Here is a 22,830-nt window from a genome sequence, read left to right on the forward strand (position 1 = left end):
CTTCAAGGCCAGCCTGGTCTACAGAGTGAGTTCCAGGCAGCCAGGGATACACAAAGAAACCCTTTCTCTAAAGATTACAGAAGAATGCTACAAAATGTAGCAACCTCAAGGAAAAAAAGAAAGAAAGGAAGGAAGGAAGGGAGGAAGGAAGGAAGGGAAGAGAGAAAGAAAGAAAATACTATGTTTTCTACTTTACAGAGGGACACTAGATTTAGAAAAGGTATGTACAAGGGCTAACACAATTTAGTCAATATGCAACTAAACCGTAAGTTACACCCAGTTCTTTTGACTTTAAAGCCTAATTCTTAACCACTTTGTCAAAAGGTCTCAAAAATTCTATATGGAAACCACTGTGTGTGTGTGGGGGGGGTGCTGCTACAAATATGGTTTCCCAGAGCTCACTGCTGGCAATTCCAATTCTGTAGGTAAGGGATAGGACCAAGGAAACGGTTGTTAGTGAGGATCCCTCAGGTAGTTATGGAATAGCTCATCTGTAGATCAGAAGGCAGAAATTCCTCATTGAGTCACACTGTCTCCCAGGAAAAGGCATGCAGACAAAGAACCAGCATGTGCAACAGTTGAGGAACATGACGTAGGGGCTATTTGTAATTTATGTTTGAGGACAGGACAGCAGAGATGAGTAACCAAGTATACCTAAGGGTACCTGTGCCTTTAGGAAATTCACTGTGATGATCTACAACCTCAAATGCTCTAGTCTGCCCCCCTGCCACTGAATATATCATGATATAATCTTTTAACAAAATCAAAATCACCTATAATGACTATCACTCTCACACAGGATTTAAGTGTATACTACTATTTTATAGGTCATTTTAAACAAAAGTGTGTTCATATTATTTGGTATTCTATGACCCTTTACAATAAACACTGTTCATCTTATATAGTCTTCATAGTCACTACTTTTAATGGTTACAAACATTTAATTGGGACAATGTGCCATAAATTATTAAACTATTTTCTTAATATCAGGAGCTTAATTTGTTTCTAATTTTGGCATCACTGAAATTCTTGAGATTGTTACATTTTGTAGCATTCTTCTATAATCTTAAGAGAAAAAAGATGCTTATATCTTTGAACTAATGAGAAAGAAAATATTAAAGTATAAAACCTATCTAAATATGCTAAGGCTAATGTCCAATATTAAAGAATAATAATCAGGCCAGGGTGGTGGTGGGGTGGTGGTGGTGGTGGTGGTGGTGGCGGCGGCGGCGGCGGTGGCGGCGGCGGCTCATGCCTTTAATCCCAGCACTTGGGAAGGCAGAGTCAGGTGGATCTCTGTGAGTTCAAGGCCATCCTGGTCTACAGATCGAGTTCCAGGACAGGCACCAAAAACTACACAGAGAAACCCTGTCTTGAAAAACAAACAAACGAACAAAAAAAATCAGTAACCTATAGAATGTTGACTACTTTCCCAGTATTTTTAACAATAAATTGCCTCATTGTATTTAAATGCACTCTACAGTTTATGAAAGCAGTTTCACTACATAACCATGTGCATTGTAACAATTTTATGAGTAGGCATGGCAACTAGCTTCTGCTGATGTAAAAACCGAAAAAGTTCCTTGACCTGTTTAACAATAGAGATAAATTTCAGAACATGGGCCCAGATGACTCCAAAGTTCTTTATTCTGTATTTCACTGCCTTTTAGTTTAAGGTCAATACAATTAAAGCCGTTCATGATGAAGAAAAATTAGAACAAATGAGATAGGAAAACCTTCAAATTCAGTAAAAGTCCCAAGTTAAAACCACTCATTTTACAACAAAGGCCAACAATGACACATGCTATGGATTGAGTTGTCTCTCTGAATTCCTGTGTCGAAGTCCTAATCGCTAATATGACTGTACCCGGAGATAAGGGCAATAAGAAGGTAATTAAATTTAAACAAGTTATGAGTAGGAGCCTGATACAATGTCATTGTAGTAAAGAGACACCTGAAGGCTCACCTGCTTTCTCTGTGATGTCAGGATGCACTGAAAAGGTGGCTGTCTACAAAGCCTGTGAAAGCCTTCACCAGAAACCAAGTCAGCCACAGCCCTGCCCTTAGGTTTTCCAGACTCCAGAATTCGAAGAAAATAAATATATTTCTGTTAAGCTATAGAGTCTATGACAGTTTTTCTATCAGCTTAAGTAAACTAAAACTGTGTGTGAGGGGTGCCATTCCAACAATCATTAAGAATGTTCTAGAAGCAGCCTTAGGACTAGGTAGATGCTGAAAGCATTTAGAGATACATGTTAGAAAAAGCCTGGATAAGTATGAACTGACAGCTACAGCAAATACAGATGTGAAAGGAGATGACAGTGAGGTCTCTGATGGAAATGAAGAACACATTATTGGAAACTACTAGAAAGGTGACTCATGTCATAAAGCGGCAGAGAACTGGACTGCACTGTGTTCTAGTGGTTTGCTGAGAAAAGAATGTACTAGAGGTAAAGTTGGATTTTTAGTTGAGATGTTCAAGTCAGGCGTTGAAGGAGTACTTTGTTTCTCCTGACTGCTCATAGGACAACAGGAAAGAGGAAAGGAGATGAAGACTGTTTGGTCTCTTCATGGAAAAGGCATGATGCTTAATCTTCTGTTTTGCTTCAAGATAAGGTCTCATGTAGCCTTAGGTTGGCCTCAGGCTGAGGATGGCTTTTACTCCTGATTCTCCTGCCTCTGCCACCTGTGTGCTAGGATTATGGGTGTCTACCACCACACCAGACTTGGAAGCTTGCTCTTTACAGGACACTAAGGGTGTGTGCTAAATAGCCATTTGATAAGGAGGTCATGGGTATAGCTCACAGACTTGTCAGCAGAAGTCAGGAACAGGGACGATATTATATTAGCAGAGACTGCCAGTTTGGGTACAGTCTTTGTCCAAAGGGGATGAAGAAAGTGGAATGGCATGAAAAGACTGCCAGATATCTTGAATTCTACAGGCCTGCTCCATAGAGCTCTTTGGCTGCATTATTTTTTAAGGAAAAGGAAGAAAGCCATGGGGGTGATAAAGAGATTGAGAGTATTGCTGGAGAAATGGCTCAAGAGGTTAAGAGCATTTACAGTTCTTAAAGAGGACCTGGCTTTGGTTGCCAGCACTCATATTAGCTAGCTCACACCATCTGTATATCTCCAGTTCCAGGGAACCCAATAACTTCTGGCTTCTGCAGGCACTCACACACATGGAATGCACATAAACTCATGTAGGCACACACACATACCACTTATATATTTTTTAAAAACTTAAAAAAAGATATAGACGGGTAATGCCTGGGGGCCACTCACCAACCTAAAACAAAGCACCTGTGTGGCCTGGGCAGGGGTCTCCATGATGGGTAAGGTGACCTGCTGATGTCCCATGCAACCTAAGTCAGAAGCTCATTTATTAGTAAAAGGGGGACCTGTAGGGCCCTGCCCCCCCCCCTTTTGGGTAACTGTTGCCTTGCTTGCTGACCTTGACCTTGATATCCTCCCTATGCTAATTCCCTCCTGGGTTTCACCCTCCTGAATGCTTAAGGGAAGTTCCTTGTCTATGTATCCTGCATAATGGGCGTTAACAGCTTAGATGCAAGATTGTAAAACATCTGTAGCGAGCTTCTGCCCTCCAGGGTTCTCCCATTGTGCTGTAAGCCTGTATTTAAGACCTCCTCCCTCCTTCAATAAACGGCATTCGGCATTTAAAAAAAAAAAAAAAGATATCAATGCTGTTCTTCTTACTAAGGGTCCAGTGGGTAGGGTTGTTTTCTTCTAGGTGTCAAATGATGTGCCTCCTCTCTAGACTTGGAGAGCTGGGGGGTGGGGGGACAACGAATAGCGCTTCAGGGTGGGAGAACCTTTTTGTGGAACCATATGAGTGACAGTATCAAATGAGGGTACCTTATTGAGACATATGAGTTAAGGGCATTTAAGACTTGCTAGACTTGGACTTCTGTACCCATCTTTCCTCCTTTCTTCCTTCTGATTTCTCATATTTCAGGATGGAATGTCTATCCTATGCCTGTGTACAATATTTGGAAAGCAAGTAAGTTGTGTGGCTTTACCAGGGTCACAGATAACAATGTTGCATTAAGATGAATTACACCTTAAGTCTCATCTGTATCTCATTTAGATAATACACAGATAAGACTTTAAGTGAGGACTTCAGAGTGGATCCTTGGGAATAAGACTTTTAAGGTGATTGGGATGTATTTGCCTGTGACAAAGATGAGTTTGAGAGTGAGGGAAGGAGGATGAAATCCTATGAACTAAATTGTGTCTTCTTCTAATTTACATGCTGAAGCTTTAAAGTACAATGAGACCATATTTGAAGATACAGCCTACAAAGAAAGAGATACTTAAAGTTAAATAAGTTATATGGTTGGGACCTGGATACAGCAGGACCAGTGTCTTTTTAAGAAAAGACACCAGAATATCTTTTCTCTCTTAGTGAAACTCATCACAGTGTGAGGACTCAGAAAGAACAGCCCTTGTTAGAAAATAACCAAGTTAGAACTCTGACTTTGGACTTTTCAGCTTCCAGAAACATGAGAAAATCAATTTCTATTGTTGGGCTAGGGATTTAGCTTGGTAGTAGGATGCTTGTCTAACACACACAAGACCCTAAGTCCAATTCCCAACAACACATACACACAAATCCTATTATTTAAGCCACAGAATCTATGATATTTTGTTATGGCAGTCTGAAAAAGCCAACACAAAGTAAATATTTTGATAGTTTACCACTACAGTGAATAAGTAGGTATGGTCCTTTACCTTTCAAATTGCTTTCTTTTGCAATATTTTAAGAGACAAGTCCTATCTATTAGGCTACTAATAGATTCCACTTACATGGAAAAGGGATATGTTAAGACAAACACTAGAAAAGGAGTTGTTTGGGCCAACTGTCGGTTTCTTTTGCTTATCTCTGCAAATGTAGGGTTTTCAGAGTTCTCAGAATTTACTCCTGCAAGGTTATATAATCAATTAGGTACTTCTGGAAATGCCCAGAAAACCTTCAAAGAGACATTTATATTCAGCATTTAGTATAAAGCACCCTTTCCCAAACCTGCCAACAACTCCCAGTACATAATCACTCGCCACCTGTTCTTTTGAGATTGCTTTTGTATTATTACAAGCAAAGAAATCAATACTACACCATTGATTTAGGAAAGAGACAAGATTGCATGGCAATAATACATAAAGTTAGTCAAGCCCCACTTCTCAATTGTTTTGAAAGAACAGATACTTTTATGCCCCTTTCTGAAATAGGTACTCATTCTGCACTGGTGATCTGCAGCAATAAAGACCCAAGATAGATAAGGTACTATAACCCCAATTGATATAATAGCTCTTGAGAGCTACACAGAATCTCAAAATGCCTTTTTATACTCAATAGTAATATATTAACTTGAGTCCATATCTTCTCTCCACAGTTTGTCCCTTGGTTTAATTTTAAAAATGTGGGCTGCAGCAGAGGGTCAAGACTGTCAGCAGTGGAAGTGTTACAACTGCAGAGAGCAGCCAGCTGAAGAGCTGGTCCAACATATATGTCTTGATAGGCAGGTAAGGCATTGTTTACCTTACCCATTAATTTACTAAGACACCATCTGGTCCTTCTAAGCCAAATTAACATGTAAAAGTCATTAAGATATGTTCATTGATTTTGAATCAGTGAATAGACTCAGTAAAAGGAGGTTATGGGAATGGAGAACATTATACTGAGCTTTGTGCTTTTAAGACCTTTCACTTGGATTATCTCACTTGATCGTCACCTTAGTCCCATAAAGTACATGGCTTATCATTTTAAGCCTCTGAAAGAAGAGGAAAAAAAATCTTTGAGACCCAAAGATTTTTAACTCTCTTAAAGTAGGGAAGCAGCCAAAGACAGCTCACTTAGCCACACAATAGCCCCAAAGACAGGTATTATTATTAACAAAGCTTCGAAGTGGTAAAGTCAGGATCAGAAGGCAAATCTTTTGGAGATCTTAGTGCATGCCATAGTTGTTACACTCATGAGATTTGTGTGTAACTGTTACAGTGATTATAACCAGACAGGAACCCTTAATGTCAAGTGGTCTGTGTTTCTCAAAGTAGTGCGCTGTCTGGAACGGTTGACATGCATTTAAAAAGGCAACAGACAGTAAGATAGACAAAGCTTATCTTTGTCTATCTACACAGTCAGGAATACCTGAGGTTTTTTAAAATTACAATTATTGGGGTGTGTGTGTCAAAGTACAGGAGTCCATATCCTCCTTCCACTAGCTGGGTCCCAGGGATTGAATTCACAAAACTCAGTCATCAGGCCTGATATCTATGCTTAAATCCTAGCTCTACTTGTGGCTAAGTGACCTCAAGCAAGTTAGTCACCTCACTGAGCAAAACCTTCCTCATGTGTCAAATGGAGAAAAAGATCTTGACCTTATGAGCATGGTGTGGGCATTAAATATTAGTTATCTTTGTCTATAAACATGTTTCCCAGGAAGCAGAGAAGTCATAGAGGAGGGGCAACAAGGATCTTGTATATGGTAGAGATAAAGATGGAAACAAGGAATGAAATATACAACAGTCTCGTTTTTATAGGTAACCACTGCAAACTGCCAAAGCTCAATGGCTACTTCTTTTAAGAGGAGTCTGAGTTAAGGTCTGTGACAATGTTCGTTCTCAATGTGAAGGGGTTTATAAACACCATGGAAACACCTCTCTGGGTATGACTATGAGTTTTTGGTTTTTTTTTTTTAATGAGGGTGTTTGCAGAAAGGTTTAAAAGAATAGGAAAGACCCACCCTGAGTGTGGGCAGCACAGTCTTATGGACTAGGGTCCCACACTGAGAAAGAGGAGAAAAGTTAACTGAGCATCAGCATTCACCTCTCTCTGCTTCCCGACCAAGGAACAATGTAACCAGCCAACCCACATGCCTGCTGTGTCTTCCCCACCATGATGGACTGTATCTCCTCCTACTGTGAGCCAAAATCAACCATCCACACTTCAGCTTCCTGACAGGTATCTGGCCACAGAAGTAACTAAAATACAGTCCTTCTAGACTCTCGCAGAATGTTCGTTTCCCTATTCTCCTTATTGTCTATTTTTTCCTTTCAATAATAAACCTGTTTATTAGGGTATATCTGCTAATGCAGGAAACTCACTCACTTTCACACAATGGAGAAACTGGAGGAAAAAAAGTGGGAAGGAAGAATGGATCCATCTCAGTAATCAGGTGTTGACTAAGATTAAGGTAAGGCCAGCCATGGTGGCGCATACCTTTAATTCCAGCACTCACAAGGAAAAAGCCAGGAGATCTCTGAGTTTGAGGCCAGCCTGGTCTACAGCCTGAGTTCCAGGACAGCACATGGCTACACAGAGAAACCCTGTCTCAAAAAACAAAACAAAACAAAAGGAAAAAAAAAGATTAAGGTGAGATTTTCCATGTTTTCTTACCTTGACCGCATAGTTATTGAGTAGATCTTTTGCATATGAGGCAGTGTAGTAAACTGCATCTCCAGCTTCGCAGCACGGTTTGTCACTGGTTAGCCTGAAATCTGACCAGCTATCCACTCCAAAGCGGAGTTGGTCTTTCTGCCCAGCCATGAAGAGGTCTTCACATTTAACAGCCAGTTTCTTCAAGGTATCTGTATGAAGGCTTCGGATTTTACCCACCACTTCTTCCCGATTTTCAAGTCCTCGATAAAGTGCTTGTCTTTGTGGCTTCTGGATGCTTCGACCCTGTCTACAGGAGAGACCACGCCGGCTGGAGAGGGACTCCATACTGTTGGAAAATCGGTCCTTAATACTGAGAGTGGCTAAGCTGGAGATACTGTTTGCTGCTGAAGGAACAGGTCTCTCTTTGTGCAAAGGTCTCTCCAGGGAGTCACAAGACTCAATGTCCAGTCCTTTGAGGTCACAGCTAATAGAAGACCCAGCACTGCTGGCATCCCAGTTGGGGTCAATATCATAGGTGGGGTTAGCCATGACACAAAGACTACTTTCCATGGTTTTTTGAAAGTCTTTGGAGATTGGCTCTGTATTGGCTCGTATCATTTTCTTTGGCAGTGGGGGTGGTGTGGGTTGGGAAGCATTCAATACTTCTTGGTCTGTCTTCTCTCCAAAGGCAATGGCATCATCCAAAGCTCCCTTGGGATGCCGTGGATGCTTGGGAGGTATCATAGCTGCTCTAGACTGTCCTGCATTAATTTTAAAGAAGAAGAAAAGAGAATTAATCAGAAATTTTAACCTCGTTTCATAATTGAAACAAGTAGAAATGAGTGAGGCAGGCATGGGACTCTTAACACTCAGCAATGCTTTCACTTCAAATGTGAGCCAAGGAAGGAGCACGGAAGGAGCATGGAAGGAGCACGGAAGGCAGGAATCCAAAGCTCAACTGGAGCAACAAATATGAACTATGTCTCAGCATTTCTTTGCCAGAGGAATGTGGCACTAATTTAGGTAATGGGCTTTGTTTTTAAACAGGAACCCAGATTCTCCAGTCCTGCCTCAATAATGCTAACATTCACAATACCGCAGTACTAAGAAAGGACAGACACTAGAAACACCTGAATTGTGACAGCTAGAGATGACAGCATTCGTTGACAAGAAAATACTTGGGAGCATTACTGAAAACAGAACTGAAACTAGCAATGGGACCACTGTACAGAGCCTGACAAAATATTGTTCTGTTTCTTGTATTAGTACTCCAGTTTTACATTGTATATAGCACCTGCCATTACATATATGTACATATAATGTATCCAATATTTATGTTTAGAGGGCAAAACACATTAGGGTTCAATAATACTTTGTTTCTTACATAAAGGAAAGAAGACACTATTTTTCTAAAGACAGAAATATATCATGAAACTTGCACAAAAGCTACAAAAATTAGCCATGTTATTAAAATGAGGCCTTTACTCAAGAGATAGAGGGAGAGCATAATGCCTGGTTACACAACATTATGTTGCAGTCCTAACCCCTGGTATCTATGAATAGGTCTTCATTTGGAAATAGAGTCTCTGTTAGTATGACTGAGTTGAGGTTAAGGAAGGCACTAATCAAATATGGCTGGTATCCTAAAAAGAAGAAAATGCAATGTGAAGACAAATAAGGGAAATACTATGTGGTGACAGGGGCAGAGACAGGAATGCCAAAGATGGATGGCATCATTAAATGCCAGGCAGAAGCAAGAACAGATCCTACTCAGTGTCTCAGAAGAAGCATGGTTCTGTGGACAGAAGTTTCACTTTAAGTCTCTAAACTGTCAGTTGTCAAAGAATTAGTTTCTGCTGTATTATGCAACCCATTTAAAGTACTTTATTACAACAGTCCTAGGAAAGAAATACATATTGCTACTTATAATCATACAGAGTACAGGTAAATGGATTGTGTGATGTTAATACTATCCAACTGATCTCATCTTGAATCAGCTAGGACACCTTTGAATATGTCTGTGGATTTCTGTACTGGGCTAATTGGGGTGGAAGGAACCACTCCAAATGAGGGCAGTGATTCTGAACTGAACAAAATAAAAGTGAGCCAAACACCAGTATTCATCTCCCTCTCCTTCCTGACTGCAGATGCAAAGCTTCCTCATATTTCTACTGCCATGACTTCCCACCATGATAGACTGTCCCCTTAAGCTGGGAGTTAAAATAAACCCTTCCTCCATGATCTGTTTTATCACGGCAATGAGGAAAGTCACAAATACAGATGTTTCTGAGGATGCTAATAAGTAAAGCAGTGGTTTGTTTTGTTAAAACTACATCCTTGAAGAAATGCCAAGGGCAAGAATCAATATAAACTGTGATTACAATTATATTCAATTTCTTACATACAGTACTTGGATCAAGAATATCTAGGAGTTTAAATAAACTACTAACTACCACATACATACAGCAAACTGAAGGCTCTCCTTTCTCCACTGACAGCATACAGCAGCATTTTTATAAGGAAGAGAGCTGCATTAAACCCAAACAAAAATATACCGAGAGAATGTACAAGAGAGTGGGGGTGGGAGGCTTCAGATAGGGAGGAAGAGAGGGAGGGGGAAGTGAAGTGAAGGGGGAAGTGGGGGTGGGGGAGAATAAGCAGAGAATATATAGCTCTAGGGAGCAAAGGCTTTTAAGACTTTCCAGCTGGGATTTGGCTTTGTGTAGTGCTTGTCCAACAGGCACAAGCCCTTGGGTTTGATCTTTATTAGCATAAAACTAACTAGCTAGCTGCTAAATAACTAACTAATTAAATTCTCTTGAAGAAAACCACAGGACTAGATGGATTCACTGATGAATTCTACCAAATGCTTAATATTAATTAAACCAAAGTATTACTACCAATCTTTTGCAAGCTCTTCCAAAAAGTAGAAGGGAACACTTCTATCTTGAACTTTGTAGAAGCTATGTTACCTAGACAACCAAACCAAATACATTTAAGAAAACTAAAGACTAATATTACTTGAATACAAGTGAAAAAAATATGTCATTAGCAATAGAACCTAGTGACACTTTAAACATTATAAATATAATAATATGCCATAACAACTTGGGTTTATCTGAAGAATGCAAGGTTGGTTTAATATCTGAAAATTAATCAGCATATGATGCTAACAAAATACAAAAGAAAAAAACAATCTCACATGATCTTCTCAAATTTGTGGAAAATGTATCTGATAAAATCTAATGCCTTTCCATGACAACACCCAACAAATTTGGGACAGAAGTGAACATTCTCAGTCTGATAGCTTCTATATCAAACCAAGAGCTAACATACTTGATGACAACAGAGTAGATGCTTCCTTCCTAATGTCACAGTACAAAAACTTCCATTATCACCATCTTTATTCTACCTTATACTTGAGCACTAGCCATGGAAATGTGGAAATAGGAACAAATAAAAAAATCCCAACTAGAAAGAAGTAAAACTATTCTATGTATAGATGATATAATCTTGTAGTTTGAGAAGCCCAAGGAATCATATGAATATCTATCAGAAGTAATATGCCAGGGCTCAGATGGTAGAGTGCTTGCCTAGCAAGCAAGGTGCCTTGGGTTCAATTCCTAGCATGTCATAGAACTGTTGAATGTGGTGGGATATACTTGTAATTTCAGCACTTGAGACATGAGGTCAGGAGGAACAAGAAGTCAAAGCCATCCTCAGCTACACAGTAAGTTTGAGGCCAGTGTGAACTACATGGGAACTTGCTGTAGACAAACAAAAAGAAGAAAGGAATGTATCAATTTAGTGAGACTGCAAGATACAAGATCACTATACAAAAATCAATTGTAATGACTATTCTAAATCTGACATTAAAAAAATAACCCTATTTGCAACAAAGAGACTAAAGTATTAAGGGATAAATTTAATTAAGCAAGAGTTGTATGCTGAAAACTATAAAACATCACTGAAAGAAATTAAAAAGTACCAGAATAAATGGAAATTAGTTATGTTATTAAAAATCAGTCACATTATTAAAATGACTAATTTTATTCAGTCTATTTAAGCTCATGGATCAGAAACTTTAATATTGTTAAGATGGAAGTACTCCCCAAATTGACCTACAGATTTAATGTAATCCCTATGAAAATCTCAGTTGGATTTCTTGCAGAATTGATGTGGGGACCCTAAAATTCACATGGAAACATAAGCAGCTTATGAGTGGCCAAAAATAGTCTTAGCAAATTACAAAATTATAGTAATCAAGATAGTGTAGTACCTAGTTAAGAGCAAAGATATAGATGAATGGAATTGGTTTGAAAGGTCAGAAAGAAATCTTTGTATTAAGGTCAATTAATATTGACAAAGGTTGTCCAAACAGTTCAATGGAGGAAAGAACAAACAGGGTTGTGACAAGTGAATACACATATGAAAAACAAAACAAAAACAAAAACAAAGTTGGACACTTGTTTCACACTATACACCAAGATAAACTAAAACGCATAAAAGATCTAAATGTAAGAGCTCAAAACTATGAAACTCTGTATTATTCACTGCTGGCAATCAAACCCAGGGTCTCAAGCATGCTCTAACACTGAGCTATATCCTTACTCCAGAACTACGACAAATCTGATGATAGAAATCAATGGTTGTGTCCCTGAGTTGGGCAATGGTTAGTTCTAACAATTAATGTAAAACAAGAAAACAAAATAGTATGGTAAAAGTGAAAATAAAAAGAAAACTTATAGGCTTCAAAGTATATCTTCAAGAAAGTACAAAGAAAATGCCAGGCACGGTGACACACGCCTGTAATCCTGGTACTCTGGAGGCTGAGGATAGCACTGCTACATAGCAAGACCTTGGGTAGACACCAAAAGGGAGGAAGAGGTGGGAGGGAGGAAGAGCAGAAGAGAGAGAGGAAGAAGGACGAAGGGAGGAAGGGGGAAATTACACAGAGTAGGGGAACATGTGTTCAAATTATGTATCTGGGAAGAAACTTGTATCTAGAATATATATAGAACTCTTTTTTTTTAAATTTCTTTTTTTGTTGATTTTTCGAGACAGGGTTTCTCTGTAGTTTTGGTGCCTGTCCTGGAACTCACTCTGTAGACCAGGCTGGCCTAAACTCAGAGATCTGCTTGTCTCTGCCTCCTGAGTGCTACTCTCTACTCTCCACCTCAAAATGGAAGCCATAACTTCTTTCTGTATTCTCTTAGCACTTCCACTTAAAGTGCATGCACCACCACCGCCTGGCTTTGAACTCTTTTAAAAATCTTTAAAAATGGGCAAGAGATTCACATAGACATTTCTTCAAAGATGATACACAAATGGCCAATACATACATGAAAGATGTCCAACATCATTATTCATTAGATAATGATATAACAAAACCCTAATACTTCACATCTACTAGGATCATTATGAATCTAAGCTAGAATAGCTAGCTTGGAAAACAACCTGGGAGTTTCTCAAAGAGCAAAACAAAGAGTCATCACATGAGCCAGCATATACACTCCTACTGAGATAGTCAATGGAAATAAAACACATCTATACAGAGACCAGAACACATGCTTATACTGTACTGTTCATAACAGCTCCAAAGCGGAAACAATGCAAATGTTTACCATCTAATTAATGGACAAACAAGATGTGGTATAGCCACATAACTGAATGAAGTTTCCCACTTCTCTCATATTGGGTTATTTGTTCCCTTCTCTAGGGTTGGAGCACAAAACCAGGGTCTCAGACATGCTAGATACTCTACTGCTGAGTTATATTCCTGTTCTTCCTCACCCATCTTTAAACACTCTTGCCTCTGGGGAGTGTTTAAGTCCACTCCCCAAACTTATTGATCCACAGATATGCCTTGTATATATTTTTCTCTATGCATATATATTCATTCATTCTCAGTCCGAATTCCCTACTGGGTTGCTCACTAGTGGCAGGGACTGTGTCTTATTTCTATATATGAGACCAAGCAAGAATCTGGCTGAGATAGAGTGGCTAGGTAAGTAGAGAGATAGATGTAGATAGAAAACATCATCCAATTTTTATCTAGGTCCTAGAAAAGGTTTTATGGGCTGCCATTTTCTACCCATCTCTCCAAATAAGGAAAAGCTGCAATAACTGTGGATGTGAGTAGCATCGAGAGTTCCAGAAGTACCTTCTTTTTCTTTAAAGATTATCTGAGGATTAGGGAAGTAAGACAAAGTGTATTACATAGTTCTTTAGTACTTATTAGAGAGGTGGAAGAGGGCTGAGTGTGCAGTTTGTGCTACTTTTGGAATAAAGTTCAGACTTTCTACAAGTCGATCAAGGTTCTTTGTCTTATCTACCACTATTTCTCCGCCACTCCCATTACTCCTGTTCGTGTACCTTAGAACTGGAGTTACAGATGGCTGTGAACTGCCTTGTGTGCTGGAGACCAAACCTGGGTTCTTTGAGAGAGTAGCAAATGCTCTTAACTGCCGAGTTATCTCTCCAGTCCATATTTTCTGTTCTTTTAGGTCTCTCTCTCTCTAATATTATTTTAGATTTATTTTTATTTACATGTGTGTGAGTGTAGTGTCTGCAGAAGTCAGAGACACCAGATCCCCCTAGGAGCAGAAATTATAGGAGGTTGTGAGCCACTTGATGTGGGTGCTGGAAACTGATCTCAGGTCTTCTGTAAGAGCAATACACATTCTTTTTTTTTTTTTTTGGTTTTTTCGAGACAGGGTTTCTCTGTGTAGCTTTGCGCCTTTTCCTGGAACTCACTTGGTAGCCCAGGCTGGCCTCGAACTCACAGAGATCCGCCTGGCTCTGCCTCCCGAGTGCTGGGATTAAAGGCGTGCGCCACCACCGCCCGGCTTGCAATACACATTCTTAACCCCGGGGCCAGTCCAGAACTTCTATTTTTATATTTTTGCCTTAGCAAAGATGTATTCTGTCTTTGGCCCAGCTCAGACTTTTCTACTGATGTCTTCCTCTACTCTCCACTTCAAAATGGAAGCCATAACTTCTTCCTGTATTCTCTCAGCACTTCCACTTTATTGCAGTGTTTCTGTGTTTGTATGCATCCTTTCTAAATCTCATGTGGTACAAGACAAACAGCATGTGTTACAGTAAATGGCTGCTGAAGGACAGAAAACCAGCAGAACTGATCATTATTCCAAATGGAAAGAGATAGTCAAAGTGGCAGGATATAAGAGAATTCCAGGCCTCTCTCCTCCAATAGCAGTGCAGGATCTCATGGGAGATATGGGGATTTTCATGAGGGAATCAGGAACTTAGCCACTCTAAATGAAACCAGGAGCATTCCACAGTCCCTGCAAGTAGGTCAAGCTATCTTCTAAATCTCAAAGTGCTTTGTGTTTTTGTGCTTTATTGCCACCCTAAAAGGGGAGGGGGACAAATTCCAAACATTTAGGTCAATGTCCTAAAAGTTTGGTATCTTAGCTGCTTTTATTTTAAACATTTAATCCTGTACATTCCTCTGAAGTCTCCAGGATCCAGACACCAAAGCTCAGTTTTCAGCAGCAGACAGGACACCACATACTCTACATTTTTGTGGCATACCAGCTTTCTAAATGGAAAGGGGGAAACAAGTTTGATTCTAAATCTTGCCTTGCTACAGCTAAAAAGGTCCTCTGGACAACGTTTGACTAACGCAAACTCAAGCCTCTAAGCTCTAGCTGTAATTTCTCTCCACTTAAACGGGCCTTTAGACTGGCAGATGAAGAAGGCCCTGTATCAAGTCACTTTATGCAGAGCAAATGCTGAAAATGCAACAGAAAGGGAAAATTTTGATGAGACTAATTCACTAGGAATGAAAATGATTGATAGAAGTTCTTATAACTTACAAATTGGTATAGATACACAAGAAATAAGGTATCTCTAAAATAAATATTTTAGAAGATTGCATAATGAAAAACTTAAAATAGTAATTACATCATTATAGTGATGGAAATATTAAAGACACATTAAAAACAAACCACAATAAATGTTTGCTTGTAATCTGGTAGCCTTGACGTCATAGGGCCCTAAATAATGACGCATTTAAATAGGAGTTGACCTTTGACCACAAGTCATTCCTTATTCTAACAAGACAAGAAGGCATGGCTTCCTGGCCGATCTCTCTGCCTCAAGTCATCCCCCACACAGCTTCCGGGATGAGCTTTTAATCCTGAGTGTGCCTCTTCTGAAAAGCCTACAGTGGCTCTATTAGTAAAAGATGCAGTGTTTGTGACCCAGATTCCTCTAGAAAGAAGCCTTCACAAACCTCTCAGTACACGGCAATTAGCACAGGGACTCAAAGGAGGGTAGACTCATGTCTTTCTCTCCAAAAGATCAGGTCTTTGAAGGTTACGCTAGTGTTCTCAGCACCTTGCCTGGAACTAGAGCCAGTTGGTATTAAACAGTTATTCGCTAAGTGGCCATATTAAAGTCCCAATTAACAGAACATATCTACCTATTTAAAGCACAGTTTCAATTTTCATTTCTAATCTAACCCCCACCTCAAGGTAAGTAATATACCTGAGAATGGGAAGAGAAAGGAATAAAGAGACAGTCATGTCCAAACACAGAAATACGCTCTGCACTTTACAGATACAGTTTACAGAACATACTTTATAGACCACCACCACTGTTCCCCAGCTTTGTCAAATGAATAGGGCCTCGCATCGGCTGAGGCCTGCACTGTTTCCCAGCAGCTGGCTTCCAGCGTCCGGAGGAAAGGACCGCATCTGCCAAGCGTTCTTACTGTGCTGGGCAGACTGAGCACAGTGAAATGTAAGCAACAACTGGCAAGCCACGGGTACAACTTCATGTCAAAGAATAAAACTGGCTGACCTCCAGAGACCACTTGCATGTATCCTCAAATAGACAGACCACTTTGAAGAATGCCAGTGGTGTAGCAGCTGACAGGCCCACTGTTTACACGGCCTCATCACAGAAAACCTTCCTAATGCCACAGCTCATTTATTTAGGGGTAAGTTATCTATGTAATTTGAATACTGTACTCTCTTAACTAATTCTTAGATATGGGAAACTATTTTAAAATATGAATGAAACTAACTTAGGAACAAAAATCCATGCTTTCTCTTAATAGAAATAATTACAATTATAGGAGGTATAACAAATGCTCAAACAAATGTTCAAAGCTATCAACTTCAGCTTTTTTCTTTTTTAGTTCCAGATAATCTTAACTGCAATTATTTTAAAAAACATTTGGATTTATTATTTATTTATTGTGTGTGTGTGTGCACACATGTGCACGGGTTTGGGGCTCAGATGATAACTTTGGATAGCTGGTTCTCTCCCTCCACCCACCATGGGGGTTCCAGAGATTTAACTCAGGTTGTCTGGCTTGGTGGCAAGTGACTTTACCTGCTAAGCTACCTTGCCAGTCCTTAACTGCAATACGTTAATCTTTGGTTCAAATAATTAACACAATGATACCTGCTCAATATTTATTGAATAAATATGCATTGTAAGGTACTCTTCAGAATTTTGAATGGTACACTCCATACCACAACATCAAGACCAGCAATGTAAAGAATGCTATTCTTTTACAGACATCCACCCTTCACCTTTAACACCCACAACAATGTACTGCAGGCAGAATGCTTTTAGATGTTTTGCATTGGTGTTTGAAGGGTGCAGCTTTAAGGATTTGCTCAAAGTAACTAAAATGAGTAATGTGGACAGATTCTTATGGAGACCCTTAGGAGATGGAGGCAAAATTCGTATAGTTCCTTAATTAGGAAATTTATGCATTATGTCCAATATTAGAAAAAAACAAGCCAGATTAATAGATCAGTGGAGCACATAAATGATAACTTGGAAAATCTCTTACATGAACTTTGCTGTGAACAGCCAGATTTCTTTCATCTGGGAATCTTCAAAAGTCAAACACAGCAGTCATTTTTAGCTCATTTATTCAAACACATTCTTAGCACCTCCTGTGTGTTTTAGATAATGTGCTAGGCTGTAGGGATACAGAAAGAGGAGCAAGCCAAAACTACGTGGAGTAAAAGGAGACTTGACTGAGCTTTTAAAAAAGCAATGTATGGAGTACTTAGTTACAAAGTGAACGAAGGAGAACTAAAGTCATCAGCTGGCTTTCAACACAGTAAAACTTCTTACACACTTCTGATTCCAGCAAGGTAATAAAGTAGTCAGACACGCCCACATAAGACAACCAGTGATCCTTCTTCTAGACATTTGAAGATAGACACAAGAAACAGGAAAATGTAGAGATATTCTATCACTTCTTTGGGGAATTGTTTTGGGTGTAGACATACTGTGAAATCCAGATTGAGTATGATTAAGTTGGTAAAGGCCAGTTGATCCCGTGATCCATGTGATCACCATCCAGAGTGAAATCACCATCATGTTGGGTGTCCTGCTCTAATGACCTACTTTATTCCCCTGAGACAGGGTCTCTCACAAAACCTGGGGCTAGGCTGGCAGCCAGCAAGCTCCAGTCCTGTCCCTATCCCTATAGTACTGGGGTTACAGGTATGTGTGGCCCAACTTGGCTGTAGCACGAATCTTAAAAGTTCTTATTAATAAAAACAAACCTGGAGCCAGGTATTGGGGTGAACGCTGGAAGATCAGAGAAGCAGAACAAGCCACAGCTTCCTCACCTCACCAATTTCTCAGGTGATCCTGTTTCCTCAGACAGGATGCCTCTCTGCTGAACGGTGCTGCTCAAAAGTCTGAAAGCTTAACCAATCATAGTTCCTCATCCTCATGCCTTACATACCTTTCTGCCTCTTGCCATTACTTCCTGGGATTAAAGGTGTGAGTCACCATGCTTGGCTGTTTCCAGTGTGGCCTTGAACTCACAGAGATCCAGGCGGATCTCTGCCTGTGGGATGCCAGGATTAAAGGCGTGTGCTACCATTGCCTAACCTCTATGTTTAATATTGTGTCTGTTATGTTCTTTGACCCCAGATAAGTTTATTAGCATGCACAATATTTCGGGGAACACAATACCACCATACTTGGCTTCTTATGTATGTTCTGGGGATTTAAACTAGGGTCTTAATGTTTGCACAGCCAGTGCTCTTTCCACTTAGTCATCTTCCCTGCTCCTCCACCCCTATTTGTTTTTAAGACAGGGTCACATGTTTCCCAGATTGGCCTTGAATTACTGACCTCCTGTCTACTTCCCAAGTGCCAGAATTATAGGTTTGAGTCACCATGTCCAGCTCAATGGTACCATTAAAAATAAAAAGTTACTGGAGCTTTAAATCACAAAAAAATTACCCAAAGGGACATTTTAAAACTACATGGAGACGATTTGCTGAGTGTCAAAAAAACAAAAAAAAAAGCAAAAAAAACCAAAAGAGCTCCAAATGCCATCTACATACTTGTTCTCCCAGGGAAAACAGTAATAAACCCAAATCCTCAGCTTCTAGAACTAACAGAATCAACCGTAACGATTACTCTTCCAAAGCAGAAAAATTAAGCATGTATCAAACCACACAAAGTCAAGCACAGAGCCACTTGAGCACTTAAAGAAGGGTTAAAGCTAATTATTTTTCTAGTTCTAACTTTGTCATGGATTTTTCAATTTTGGTAGTTGATAAGTGCATAAAAATATATTTGACAGAGTGTAAAAGAGGCTCAATGGCTTCAGAACGGCTGTGCTAAGTTCAACGAGATGATTAGACCAAAGTCTAGTTAATTTTGGTGTGTAATGTTTTTACTTGCAAGTTTTTCTCTTTTCCTTTTAAATAAAAATAACAACAACAACAACAAAAAACCCCAAAGGAAGACTGGATAACATAGGCATCATATACTTATGACAAAGGAAAGAAATTCATCTTTTTCCCTCCTTCTGGTGCTGGGCACTGAACCTAGGGCCTTATGATTTCTAGGCAAGAGCTCGACCACTGAGATAAACTCAATGGAAAACGATCTTTCTCACAGGACATCTTGAATTTTTCGATTCTAAGTAACTGTAATTTTTTAAAGTTGATGATTCAAAAGTTCCAGCCTTGCTGGGTGGTGGTGCCACACACCTTTAAATCCAACACTCAGGAGGCAGAGGCATGCAGATTTCTGAATTTGAGGCCAGGTTGGTCTACAGAGCAAATTCCAGGACAGCCAGGACTGTTACACAGAGAAACCCTGTCTGGGGGGTGGGGGTGGGGAATGAAACAAAACAAAACAGGAAGTCCCAGTCCTTCAGTGCTTTTCAAGAATTTAATGATGAAGGTATTTGAGTCATGAGTGCCTAAGGCTCTCTGGGCTATAACTTGGTCCAATCTCCCTTGCCTTCCTTTCCTCATCTAACAATGAGATAAAAGAATAAAACTTAAAGTTGGCATGTTTAAAAAAAAAAGAGGGGCTGGAGAGATGGTGGCTCAGCAGTTAAGAGAACCAGCTGCTCTTCTAGAAGACTTGGGTTCAATTCTCAGCACCTACATGGTAGTTTACATTATCTGTAACTACAGTTCCAGGGGATCTGACACCCTTACACAGGCATGAGTGCAGAGTAAACATCAATGCATATGAAATAAAATTAAATAAAATCTTAAAAAAATGATTTTTTAATTTTTTTTAAATTTTTTTTTTTTTAAAGTAAGGTCCTGTAGCCCACCCAGGCTGGCCTCATACTTACCTACTTTGTAGCTAAGGATGGCACTGAAGTCCTGAACTTTCTACCTCCACTCCCCAAGTGCTGGGATTAAGGCATGTGCTACCAGGGCTCACTTTTTCTTTCTTTTTTTTTTTGAGATAGTCTTATTATGAAGCCTAGGTTAGTCTCAAAGTCACAGTTCTCCTTGAGGCTTCCAAGTGCTGGGGTTATAGGTGTAAGCTGCGACACCCAGTTGCTAATGGAACACTTTAAGAAGAGATGCCATATGGCATCGATTCCTAAAGATTGTGATACATTTTACTGAGGTTGTCATGTAAGAAATTTTGGCATAGCAAAAATATCTACAATATGTAATTCCTGATATATTTTAGGGTGCAAAGTAAGTAAAAACTTCATCTTAATATGTACTTCTAAAATATAAAAGAATGAGAAAAGTCCAATAAACCATTCAACTATAAAATCTACTGGAACTGAAGTTAGAAGTCTTTTCTTTGTAGAATATACTTTCAGCTACTTGAGGGTTGTTCTGACTGAATCTCCCAACAGGAGATTAGAGCATTTCTCCTATGGTATTGCTTCAATCTTTTGGATTTGTTAATTAAGAAACTATTATTTTCAAGTATACTAGCTGATTTTGGTATCGTTTTTCCTTACAAAAACACAATGGAGGAAAAAGACAAAGAGAGATGAGAAACTAGGTCCTTCAGACACATTCTCTGTGCTTTCCAAGCAGGGGTCAGTGGTTCATTAGAGTCTTGCTGGCACACTATACTACGGGTAGTCCATGCTGCTCATCTCTTCCTCCCCACAGGAGATAAGCATGGAAACAAAAACAAACCCCCAAAACTTACTCCGCTCCAGGCTTTCCTTTTCAGAAGGAAAGGAACTCAAGGGAGGGAGATAATTCAGAGGTCACTGGGACTTCCAGAAAGACAGTGAAGAAAGAGATCTGAGGATGTTCTGCAACAATTCAGAAGCAATTCTGCTTAACCCTCTTTGCACATTCTCCACTACAGTAGGCAGGTCTGTGACAGCCTGCCAGCCTCTGCCTACACACCTCCAACGACAGGACTCCTACTTGTAGTCTGCTTGATCCAAGCCAGAAATCCTGTTCTTCACATTATCCTACCTTGCGTATATGTTGTCCTAAAATGCGACTCTGATTTGCTCACTGATCCCTCTCCCTGTCTTAACTGAGGCTCGCTCTTCTCATCCTCGCATGTAATCCTGCAGCAATAGTACCTGTTACCAAACACCATAGCCTAGGTGCGCCCATTTTAAGTCATAAATGTCATCTGTCTTCTTGAAGCCCTTTGATGGGTCATTATCACACATAACAAAAGGTCTGAGATTTTACCCTGAAATCCATCTTATCTAATGCTCCACACTGCAGCAACCTTAAATGACTGTGGCACCAGGCTATTCTGTATTTCCATGGTTTTGTTCACTTAGTGCCTGTTTGGAACATCCTTTCTTGGCTCTGACAAGTGAAATCAGCTCAGGAATGATTTCTAGGAAGGCTTCTTTTGACACCCTTCTTTGTGCAACATCAAAAATATTCCATGTGTGTTTCCACAATTATATTTATCACATTATATGGAATTCAAATTCCTTTCTTTCTCTTCAGGTTGAATCCTTCAAGACAGGGGCCACATCAGCACATGGCACATGGCTCACAGTAGCAGGCATTTAAAATAAGTCTAGTAAAACCTCGAATATAATTTTCTGAAGTAACTGTAAATTTATAACTCCAAAGCTACAATTTTGATCCTCCAGGGAAATATAATATTTAGCCAGACATAAAAAGGCAAGGTTTAAATACCATTTATGTAACGTTTGTACTTACCTAAGTTGCTATATGTCGCACTGCAGGAGTTTAGGTCTACAGGATCCGAAGTATCATCTTTTTCTTCTTCCCTTTCCAGGTCAGGTGGGGGCAATGCTGGTGTGACTGAAGTGCCATCTTGCTTCACAACAAGACTCTTTGGATCCTGAGGAGAAAATTCCTCTGCCACTTCATGGGTCACACGACTGAAACAAATCAGACAGTTCATCAAATTAGAATGCAAAAGTTCTGTTAAAATTTAGCTTTACAGGGCAGGGGATGGTGGTGCACGCCTTTAATCCCATCACTTGGGAGGCAGAGTCAGGTGGATCTCTGTGAGTTCCAGGCCAGAGTTCCTGGTCTATATAGCAAGTTCCAGGATAACCAGAGCTAACTAGAAATAATAATAAATGAATAAATTTTTTTTTTTTTTTGGTTTTTCGAGACAGGGTTTCTCTGTAGTTTTGCGCCTTTTCCTGGAACTCACTTTGTAGTCCAGGCTGGCCTCGAACTCACAGAGGTCCTCCTGCCTCTGCCTCCCGAGTGCTGGGATTAAAGGCGTGCGCCACCACCGCCCGGCTATAAATGAATAAATATTAAAAATGTGCTTCCCACTGATGTGAAAAAATAGCCCTATAACCATAACAGTGGGTCATCAATTTGCTGAACAGAGACCAAGAATTTTCATGTTCGACCCCGATTCATATACTGGTGGAGGTAGAGTAGGCTCAAATGGAGCTTGAGAATGAACAGACAAGGAATAGAACAATTAAAGTCTGAGACTTTCATACATGAATGTCTAAATACTACATCTACATTTTTTTAAAGAGAAGAGGTAACAATAGTAAGAAGAATGCTTAACTGGTAAAAGAGAAAAACTCTCAAGAATTTAGTAAATCAGCTGGCGTATTTACTATATTTATTACATTACTTATAGTACTCTACTACTATAGTAAATACCACAATTATTTACTTTACTTGCCACATAGTATTTGCTACATGTTAAAATATTTATTG

At 39.7% G+C, this 22,830-nt stretch overlaps 1 protein-coding gene across 4 annotated transcripts in view; it reads right to left on the bottom strand.

Moving 5' to 3' along the window:
* Positions 1-22,830, bottom strand: part of Peak1 (pseudopodium enriched atypical kinase 1) — a 231,033-nt gene that overhangs the window by 19,212 nt on the left and 188,991 nt on the right. For all 4 annotated transcript variants that reach the window (XR_008222927.1, XM_052761162.1, XM_052761172.1 and 1 more), the window contains 2 exons: positions 21,835-22,019; positions 7,415-8,157 (listed from right to left, as the gene is read on the bottom strand). Coding sequence is in view for 3 of the 4 variants with exons in the window: in XM_052761162.1 (XP_052617122.1) it covers positions 7,415-8,157; positions 21,835-22,019 (928 nt within the window). In the remaining variant the exon portion in view is untranslated. The remainder of the gene's footprint in view (positions 1-7,414; positions 8,158-21,834; positions 22,020-22,830) is intronic.

The sequence above is a fragment of the Peromyscus californicus genome, unplaced genomic scaffold (genome assembly GCF_007827085.1).
Source record: "Peromyscus californicus insignis strain IS unplaced genomic scaffold, ASM782708v3 Scaffold_11__1_contigs__length_118956290, whole genome shotgun sequence".
In the NCBI taxonomy this organism is placed as follows: Eukaryota; Metazoa; Chordata; class Mammalia; order Rodentia; family Cricetidae; genus Peromyscus; species Peromyscus californicus.